Source organism: Cupressus sempervirens, chromosome 10, assembly GCF_028749045.1.
Source record: "Cupressus sempervirens isolate cs-2001-9-10 chromosome 10, ASM2874904v1, whole genome shotgun sequence".
NCBI lineage: Eukaryota > Viridiplantae > Streptophyta > Pinopsida > Cupressales > Cupressaceae > Cupressus > Cupressus sempervirens.
In genome coordinates this window covers 351713163-351723927 of record NC_143127.1, presented here as the reverse complement: position 1 = coordinate 351723927, position 10765 = coordinate 351713163, and the positions used below count along the sequence as shown (strand labels likewise).

At 35.3% G+C, this 10765-nt stretch overlaps 1 protein-coding gene across 2 annotated transcripts; it reads left to right on the top strand.

The window, feature by feature from the left end:
- The first annotated feature begins 3971 nt into the window (after positions 1 to 3971).
- Positions 3972 to 10553, top strand: LOC149534033 (bifunctional isopimaradiene synthase, chloroplastic-like). Of its 2 annotated transcripts, none has more exons than XM_089803211.1 (14): positions 3972 to 4612; positions 4770 to 4867; positions 4947 to 5256; positions 5352 to 5535; positions 5633 to 5850; positions 6006 to 6126; positions 6647 to 6759; positions 6891 to 7120; positions 7337 to 7449; positions 8408 to 8506; positions 8616 to 8834; positions 9410 to 9548; positions 9684 to 9932; positions 10053 to 10553. In XM_089803211.1, exons 1-14 carry the CDS (start codon positions 4411 to 4413, stop codon positions 10341 to 10343), a joined length of 2586 nt encoding a protein of 861 aa, XP_089659337.1. In that variant the 5' UTR covers positions 3972 to 4410; the 3' UTR covers positions 10344 to 10553. The 2 variants fall into 2 exon arrangements, with proteins under 2 accessions (XP_089659337.1, XP_089659338.1); XM_089803212.1 differs by having other exon boundaries at positions 4263 to 4612; positions 4779 to 4867.
- Positions 10554 to 10765: the final 212 nt, after the last annotated feature.

Here is a 10765-nt window from a genome sequence, read left to right as displayed (position 1 = left end):
ATTTTGAAGAATCAATAAAAGTATTTCACTCTTCTTCCTCCTTTGGTTGTTGTTCCTTGTGTTTTCTTATGTTGTGTTAACTCTTGCAGGGTGGTTTGGATAGCTGGGTGAGCCTTTGGCCCTAGTTATTCACCCCTTTGCCTGCACTAATTATTATCATGGATTTAATGTTTGCTAGTTTGAATTGAAAGTTAAGAAATTTAGGATAATTGCATTAAAATGTTCTTTTATAACTGACATAGAGAGATTCTTTTACCTCTCCAATTGTATTGATCTCTGTATCAAAGTGAGAAATTTGGAGGAATTTCAGTTATAAAAAATCATTTTATAATTGCATTAAAATGTTTTTTTATAACTGATTTCTCACTTTGATACAGAGATCAATATAATTGGAGAGGTAAAACTCTCTCTCTCTCTCTATATATGTGTGTGTGTGCGTGTGTGTGTGTGTGTGTGTGTAGTTAGCATGAATGTTGATGATACCTGATACCACTTTGGGGTAGTATCCTAAGCATTGGAGAGTATTGACATGCTGCATTCATGATTGTGTTTGTCATTGATGTCAACATAGCATAGTTTCTATAAAGATAGATCTTAATGGTATAGATAATATTTTGATTGTTTGGTGATGCACAATTATGGACATGTTTAGTACTGTGTCCTAATGACGTAGCTAAGTGCATAGAGCCTAAGTCAAAGACATACGAAAGTTGTACCTGATTTACAGAGAGAAGTTCAAAGACAGAGTATTGGTAAAGCAATTCCTGATGTTTTTTGCACTATCTTACATCTGAGATGTAATAAGAAGATGCAAATTTTAGGTAGTGACAGAGGATAGTCTGTTAGTGACGTCAGCAAGTGCGCAAGCCCTAGTATCGAACGTGTGAAGTTTTATATAGACTGTGAGCCAATAGTGCTATTGTAATTGTAATTAATTAATTATCTTATTATAATTAATTGGGAAAGCCTCAAGGCCGACTGATGTAGCGCAAGGTAGGAGAATCCCCAAAGGAGATGTCCTAGCCCCTAGCAAATAACCACTCAATGGAAACATAATAAAAATGCAAGATCTGATACCAAATCACAACTCTTTATTCATAAAATAATTGTTACATGCAATGTGCCAGGCTATAAGGCCTTTTTGGTTATGACCATATACAATAGCAATTATAATAATAGTTCTACAAGATCCCTCAAGATCCAACCCACACACTAGCTAGTCCAGATCCACACTTTGGTAGAAACATCCAAGATCTCAACTTGTGCTCGCAAGCCACCAAGCAACCTCCTTGTTTCTAAACCACATCCACTAGCTCTTCTCACAAACTTGCAACTCCACCACAATCCTACTGTAAATTGCCTCACATTCAGCGCTCTATCCACAGACTTGAAAAAACTTGCTCCTCGCTTCCTCCTTCTCTCCAAGCTTCTACTAAGAAGAGATCACACCTTGAAGCTTTCACACCTTAAAGCTTTCACACCTTGAAGCTTCTACTTCCTAAACTTGATTACAAATGATCATAAGCCTTGCTTAAATAGGCACTTTCAACCTGAGACATTACAAACACAACCAATGCGGGATAAAAGGTAAATACAACTACCTTAAAGAAAATATTAAATTCCCACCCAAATACAACTAAGCACCACCATGTGACCCAATTAGAAAATTACATTTCTTTTGTGGATCACAACAAATATTAAATGCATGATTTAAGGAACTTTCCACAAACTTCTAAGATGCCACCTACACACTTTGATAAATGGAATGACAACTATTTTTCTATTTATGCCACCTATGCACTTTGCAAATCGAAATTCCTCTTTTCTCCTTTTTTTCTATTTTCTATTTTCTATTATTTTTCTTTCTATTTTTGTCACTTTCTCTCTCTTCCAATTTTTTTTCCCATGCAAGATGCTTTTGCATCACCGACTCAAGGAATTATTTTGAAGATATGGTATAAAGGAAACATGCTTTCCTTGGTTGTAAAGTATCCATTGAAGTGCGAAGTGCGAAAAGGAGCAGAGTGTTTGGTAAATGCATTTAAGCAACCCAAGGGACTATTGGATGCGAGATTTGTGACTTGGTTACAAGATTTGAAGGAGCAGAGGTCCAGTTGACATGATAGAAGAAGAGGAAGGAAGTACATTTCATTTCTATTATTCTAAAAGGAATAATACATAGATCATTTGGACAATGGGTTCATTGGTCTTTCCCTTAAAGTTGTTTGGGCAGTGGGTCCAATTGTTTTTCACAACTCCTAATAGGGTTGGCACAACTCCTAATAGGGTTGGAATCTCCTAATAGGGATTCAAAGTCTTCTAACAGGGACTCATGTATTGAATGTATTCATAGACTCCTAATGAGGTCCATCCTCTAACAAGGAATATTTATATTAGTACATCATCTTGCGGGTATAGGGTTTTCCCTTTGATCAAGGGTTTCCCTAGTTAACATATCTGGTGTTATTGTGTATGCGTATCTTGTTGTGGTTTCTGATTATATTGCTCATATGGTTAAAGTTTAATAAGGTTGCTAATTGTGATATTAGTTGGATAACTGATTCACCCCACTTAGATCTAGATGACTATATAGATAACTATGAGTGAACTTTTTCTTCATGCTATAGATAACATTTTATATGATTAAGAATATACAAAATATAGATTATACTTTGGCAAAATAATTGATTAAGGGTTTTTTTTTTTGGAAAACATGTATATATTTAATTGATGTATTTTTCCCTTTGTTTTTCCATAGTTATATATTTTTCCTTATTTTGCTAAGATAGAGATATTATTAGGGAAAGAGTGTTGAATATGAGATAACAGAGGAGGGTAAATATGTCTTTCGTTTACCTATCAATAGAAGTTGGTATTAAATTGTTTTGGTCAAAGCTATATTATTGCATATATGTTTCCATAAATATGTTGGTTGTTGTTCTTTTCCTCTACCATATATGTGATTAGTTCTACTAAGACGTATGTGGAAAGTAGTTAGTTTCACAATTGCACCAAATTCCTTTTGATCCACTTGGGTTGCTAGGATTCTTGTGAAGGTTCAGTGTGCTCTTCATTGAGGACAAGACCTCGGGGAGCTAACCACTCCATTATTGAGTAAAAAAAGCACCTAAGCCACACTCTCGTCTTGAGAATTGTAGATGGACATGTGTTTGATGGTTTAGGAGACGGGGATATGCAAATGGACAATTGTCTTATGGCATTTTGATGTCATGTTTCATTCAGACCTTCATGGTCTTGTACTTGTATATTGATTATTCATGTTGTATGATGCACTGACAAGTTGATCCATGTCCTTATTTGTATTTTGCAACTTTCATTGTATTTGAACAAACTTGTATGTTTCGAAAGTATTGTTGATTTCTTGTTATATTGTATTTTCATACTTAAACATTGCTTATTATTTGACAAGAAGGTCGAATAATTGTATTATCTTTATGAAATAAACAATATTATTAATTAATTAGTCTTAGCAATGGACCAACCTTAACTTTTAGCTTTTGTGAACTTAGCAAAATTTTGGCTTTTCGCTTATGTAGCATCTTTACAAATAATTGAAAAGGAAACCAACTTTACATAAGATTACATATACATATATGAGAACATTTCAACAAAATAAACATAAAACTAAATTAAAAAAATTATATAAACACATAAATATTACCATTTTAGTGAAGGAATTTCTTTCCGCTATTGGGAATCTGCCAATTGTCAAATCCAGTGGGAGAAGTCGTGCTCAACCTGCAACATTTGTTTTTATTTATTGAGAAATTGCGTCCCCAATCCCCATGATATATCCATTAAAACAAGAAGTATCCTTGGTTGATATCTTAATTTGGATATTGTTGATTATTTAATGCCCAGGAATCGACCGGCGGGAAAGTCGAACTCTGTACTTCGTACTAAGCGGGCTCTCGTCGATATCTTTTGTCGCGACTGCATCAACTATTTCCAGTCAATCGGGGGAAATCCATTCATGGCAATGACGGGGAACAAAATAGCGAAAACAATTAAATTTTCCTCCTGTGGGGATCCGACAGGGAGAGAATATGCCTTGTCACATGCTACAAAGGTGATGAAATGGGATTTTTTTATCGACTTAAATTAATTCAGATGGAGTTTAATCCTTGTCTGAAGGCAAGGGCATTGGATTCAGAATATCAATCAGGCTAGCAGCCAAGTCTTCGGATCTTTGATTTCTCTTGTTTCCCTGCTAATGATTATTTTAATTGGTAAAATGATTTGGGATACGGTATGGTGGTGTTATTCTTGTATATATTCCCCTGTTTTGACGAGGTCGATTCACATTCAACACAAATCGGTCTTCCAGCTGGTTGATCTTGGATTTCAATTGGAACGTTTGCTGCTGCTTTGTTTTCTAAACCACCCACAATGAACTCACTAGTAAATGGAAGTTTCAGTTGCAGAGCTGTTGGAGAGCTCAATGGCAGCTTTGGTAGCACACAGAGGTACAGTGCTAAATTTTCATCTTGCATTGGAGCGGGAAGAAGGGTTTGTAAAAAGGCAGGTGGCTCACAAAGGGGCAATATCATTGGTTGCTCTGCGGAAGGGATTGTCACCACTATTGCTACTGGTAAATATGCATTTTCATTTGATCTCCACTGGTTAATGTTCATAAATTCATCTCACAACCTGGGATTTATTCATCTCACAACTTGGGATTTATTTACTACAATAGAATGCCCATTTGCTATTTCACTCTGAGTCTGGAACTGGTGTTTCGAATTTAGGGCTTGCAGATTCTTCTAAATCAACGAAACGGGAATTCCCGCCAGCGTGTTGGAAGGAAGAAATGATCAATTCTCTGATATCCGCTTACGACGAGGAGGTATAAGTTGTATTTAGTTTTCAGGGATGTGTGTATTTCTATGGGCTAGAAATTGATGCGTTGTGATTCATGAACTCAGAATGCAGCTGAGAAAGAGAAGCGGATGCAAGCCCTAATAGATGAAATAAAGGGCATGTTTATATCAATGGGAGACGGTGAAACGAATCCTTCCGCCTATGATACTGCCTGGGTTGCAAGGATACCTGCTGTAGATGGCTCTAATGGCCCACAATTTCCTCAGACACTTCAATGGATTCTGCAAAACCAGTTGAGCGATGGTTCCTGGGGCGAAGAATTGTGCTTCTTGACTTATGATCGCATTCTGGCTACTCTTGCCTGTGTTATTACCCTCACTCTGTGGCATACAGGGGAAGAACAAGCGGAGAAAGGTAGGGTTAATCACAATCCTGAGCTGAATGTAGGGTTTTTCTTGGGTCTGTTTTGATTCACGCTGATCATTTATAACATACAAATGAAATTGCAGGCGTTGAATTTATTAGAAAGCATGCTGAGACATTAGAGAGAGAAGCAGATAATCACAGGCCAAGCGGGTTTGAGATCGTTTTTATTTCAATGCTCAACGAAGCTAAAACTTTAGGGTTGGATCTTCCTTACGAGCTGCCCGTCTTTAAGCAGATTAATGAGATGCGGGAAATTAAGCTTCAAAAGTGAGTGATTCACTCTCTATTCAGATTGTTCATCAATTTCGTTTCCTCTGATGAGTGAGGGGATCTTTATAATTCAATATGTCGTGGTTGTTATCAGGATTCCCTTAAATGTCGTCCATGCCATTCCAACAACAATACTCTACTCGTTAGAGGGGTTGCAGGAAATAGTAGATTGGGATAAAATGATGAAACTTCAGTCAAAGGATGGATCCTTCCTCAGCTCCCCTGCATCCACAGCTGCCGTGTTCATGCGCACAGGAGACCAGAAATCTTTGGACTTTTTGACCTTTGTTCTCAACAAATTTGGTGATCATGGTGAGAAAAAATCACAAAATGCTTTACTTGAATTGTTTTTTTGATTTCTAGATATGGTAGAGTACTAGTTGTATGTATGCTTTGATATCTGTGGAAGAAAGAAAGATTAAATCCATGGAGACTCATTGTATTAATGCAAAGGAATAAAAATGCAGCTCCTTGTCACTATCCACTGGATCTGTTCGAACGCCTGTGGGCCGTGGACACTGTTGAACGGCTGGGGATCGATCGCCATTTCAAAAACGAAATCAAAGAAACTCTCGATTATGTCTACATGTATGTATGGATTCCCAATTTTAGTTTAGTTAGTTTCAATGCCATCGAAACCAAAATTCACCAATTTGATGCTGAAGAACTTGCAAATAAGTATGTTTAGGCTTAATTTTGGGAGTGTTTAAGTTCGTTTGGACTGGCGTATTATGAAGATGGGATGATAGATAAATGCTAGGTATTTCATTTATTTTCATAAGAACTGAAATCTTTACGAAGCACTATTCATAAAATCTGAATAACATTAAGTAAGTTCACTGAATGCTAGTATCCCATTTATTCTCATAAGATACGAATTCTAATGAATCAATACCGAAGAAACACGAGTCAAAAACTTAACTAAAAAACTGCCCAGTTCAATCATGATATCCCATAATCAGATTTCGATGGAATTGAAATTGTAATCTTTGTGCATAATCTACAAAGGACAAATGGGATTATGGATCAAACCTAACGCAACAAATGAGTATCAGAGATCCACTGAATTGAAAGAGAGATTTGTAATCTTATGGAATGATCTTCATAGGTATTGGGATGAAAGGGGCATTGGATGGGCCAGGGACAACGCTGTGGGTGACATTGATGACACAGCCATGGGCCTTCGAATCCTTAGACTCCATGGATACAATGTATCTTCAGGTAACACCATAGCCGCCTGAATTTAATCTGGGTATGGGCTGTTTAAACTCTTATACACGAAACGGATCAGTACTTGATTGAATCATTTTATCTTTTCTTGAAACTGAATTCGCTCCCCTGTTCTTTGGCAGATGCCCTGAAGACATTCAGAGATGGAAATGGAGAATTCTTTTGCTTCATGGGCCAAACACAGAGGGGAGTCACAGATATGCTTAACGTGCATCGCTGCTCCCAAGTTGCATTACCTGGAGAAGAGATCATGGAAGAAGCAAAGCTCTGTACGCAGAGATATTTGACAAATGCTTTGGAAAGTGTGGGGGCTTTCGACAAGTGGGCTCTCAAAAAGGACCTTCAGGGAGAGGTACATAGACGCTTACACATAAATAATTCGTCTACTCTGAACAAGGAAATGATTACATCCTTCTTGACCTTTCTACTTTCTACTGCTGTTATGCTGATGATGATGAATCATAAAACTTGATTCAAAATGTTGAGCTGATGATTCGTGATTTGAAATATTGATTAAAAATATTTTACACAATCAATAGCAGAAAACATTATCCTTTTTATAATACAGGTGGAATATGAGCTCAAGCATCCATGGCACAGAAGTCTGCCGAGGCTGGAGGCAAGAAACTACATAGAGCAATATGGGGCAAACGATGTCTGGCTTGGAAAGTCTATGTACTTGTAAGGAAACAGATTCATCATATCATTACACCTTAAACATTCATGGATTTCTTTATGGAAATCAAGTTTTTACAATTTATAATGCTGTTGATTTTATTTCTGGATTCAATTATGTTGAAATCTTTACACTTTGAATCATGATGATTAATAACTTATTGGTATTGGAATCTTGTTAACTTTTGGATCCTATTTTTGATTGTCAAACTCGTATATCTCCTTTATCATTCTTCGTTTTGCTGAGTGTGATTAAAAATATTGATACCAATAAACTTATTAGTAATGAAATTTCTTTTAATTTTTTATCATATTTTTCATGGTCAAACTCACATTTCTCTTTTATATTTCTTCATTCTAATGAGCATGAACAAAAATATTGATATCAAAACATGTCATACAATTTAATCAATGATCATATCGATCAAAGCTATGAATTGCACATGTTGCCGTAGCGACTATATCTCCAATGAGATCCCTCTCCACCACCAGAATGTGCTTTTGGTGTGATGGTAAAATCTACATTATATCAGAGCACAGGTCATTGGTTTGAGATCCTTAAGCCCTTTGAACCTTTGTCGCTCCATTGTGTCCCAATGAGGTCCCTCTCCACCACCAATATGTACTTTTGATGTGATGACAACCCTTTGTTCTGTATCCTACTCTATAGTATCTCAATATGATCCCTCTCGACCATCAATATATAATTTTGGTATGATGACAAAATCTACAGTGCAACCCCTAATACCGTTATACCATTGATCTTTATAAAGATTTCGAAATCCCACTTCCGATGATACAATTACAAAGTTCCATCGTCAGAAGTTTGATTCAAGTTTCAGCATCAAAATTATGATTACAACGGTTCAATGATTCCAAAAGAATTGAATCCAGAATAAACAGATTCATTAGTTTTACTTTTTCTCAGTTATATAATTAATTTATATTTCAAATTGCTTATCAGGATGCCGTGTGTTAGCAATGCCAAGTATCTTGAACTGGCCAAACTTGACTTCAACAAAGTACAACGTATACAGCAAAAGGAAATCCAAGAACTCCAAAGGTAGGTACATTCATACCTGTCGTTTTTGTATCCATGCTGAATATTTTTGCACAAGAAACAAAAGGCAGACTTAAAAACTTCTTATAATATGTTGTATCGATGTGGAAAGGTGGTGGATGGCGTCTGGTTTGGCAAAGCTTAGTTTTATTCCAGACCGGCTAGTTGAGACATATTTTGCAGTGGCCGCGAGCATGTTTGAGCCAGAATTCGCTATGTGCAGAGCAGTTTACACAAAAATCTCCATTTTTATTGTCATTTTAAACTACTTCTATGAAGCGTACGCCACATCAGGAAATGATGTAACACTGTTTTTTGAAGCAGTTACAAGGTATGGTCTAAATTTCTCAGATTTTTCCCATTAAAATTTTAGTATACATGTTTACATTTTATTTGGAAAACAAAATTAAAATTAAATAACAATAATGATTGGAAATAAATATTGGGTTTTCATTTGGAGGCTTGAGATTATATAGGGATGTTTTAAGTGGAATTTTAAGTTGGTCTTCTATAATTGATTTCTAATATATAGTGGTGGTTTTAAAATAAAGTGGATTTCTAATTGGCAATTCTTGATTTTCTATATGTTATTTATAATGTGTTTTACTTGTGATAAGCTTTCATCAATTTAATATTGATGCTGGTATGAACAAGATATATATAATTGATTCTTAGTTTTCAATTTATTTTTTCTAATGTATTTACTTGTAATGAGCTTGTATTTGTATTATGTTGATACTTGTGTGAGCAAGATATTTGTGGACGTGTGAGAGACTTGGAGATTTCGTTTATTTTATAGGAAAATATAAAATACATATTTTATCAGACATTATGTTATATATCAACCATTTTTATGTTTTTAAATAAGTCTTTGATTAAATGTGTTGTACTTGGTGTGGGTTTCAGGTGGGATCTGTCTCTAGTGGATAAAATGCCTCCAAAAATGAAAACATGTTTCTTGAGTTTTTATGATACAATGAATGAAATTGCACAAGAGGGTAGCAAGAGACAAGGACGTGATGTTTTGCCTTATATTAGAAATTTGGTATGTATTATAATGTTTTTTTTCAATCTCAATTATTTTGTGATGTTTCATATTTCATATTCTCTATGATTTTGGTTACAAAGAGGAGCTTTTAAATTGTAATGTAATACAATTAATTATCTACATATGTTGTAGATGGATGTTCAATTAGCATCCCATGTCAGTGAAGCAAAATGGGTGCAAGATAAATACATACCTTCATTGGATGAGTACCTGGAGAATGCTAAAATCTCTATGGGATTAGGCACAATAGTTCTAACCTCTGTGCTTTTTACGGGAGAGCTTCTTTCTAGTAATGCCCTCTCAGGAATTGGGCATGGATCCAAATTTCTTCATCTCATATCTCTTACAGGACGTTTGATCTATGATAGCAAAACGTATCAGGTATGATATTGTGCATTTTTTCCCTTCCTAGTATGTATATGTATGCATCTATAGAGAGTTCATTGTAATCAAGATGGATTGCCTATTCTAATAAGTCTTTATACTTGCGTAATAATTTAGGAGAACAAACTTCGAGATAAGGTTTCAGCAATAGAATGTTGCATAAAAGATTACCGTGGAATCTCAGAAGAAGCAGCCTTGAACCACATTTACACTCTCATGCAAAATGCCCTATTGGAATTAAATTGGGAATTAGTCACCAACAATGACGTTCCTGAGAGTTGTAGAAAGTTGGTTTTTAACACTGCAAGAGCAATGCAACTATTTTTCATGGAGAAGGACGGTTTTACTTTATCTCACCTTGAAATGCAAGAGCATATCCAAAAGTGCCTTTTCCGACCGGTTTTATAGAGAGAGGAAACTACACTATACATGTGCTTTGACTACTAAAGTGTCTTATGCTCAAGATTTGGATGCTTTAGATTTTTTTCAAATGAATTTCTCTTTCCTTTTCTAGATGAGCTTTTATCAAATCTTTTAATAAAGGTGTATCTAGATTTTGGGTTTCCCAAAAATTATAATGGTTATGACAAATGACAAATTTTCATTTATGAGAACTAAGATGGTGTCAAATTGACATTGATTAAATAATATTATATGTTTCTTATCCAAAACATACAATTGTTCATTTATTTATTTTTAAAATTATTGAATGGATTTAAAATGAGCTACAAATTACACATAGTCTAATTAGATGGACGAATGAACCTAACAATTTTCATCTAGTTCTAATTAAGGAGGAAAAATGCAACAAATTTTATAATTTGTTCACA

Coding starts and splice junctions, on each gene's coding strand:
- LOC149534033 (XM_089803211.1), top strand. CDS start 4,411: ATGAACTCACTAGTAAATGGAAGTTTCAGTTGCAGAGCTGTTGGAGAG. Junction 6,760..6,890: donor TGGATACAATGTATCTTCAG/GTAACACCATAG, acceptor GTTCTTTGGCAG/ATGCCCTGAAGACATTCAGA. Junction 7,450..8,407: donor CTTGGAAAGTCTATGTACTT/GTAAGGAAACAG, acceptor ATTGCTTATCAG/GATGCCGTGTGTTAGCAATG.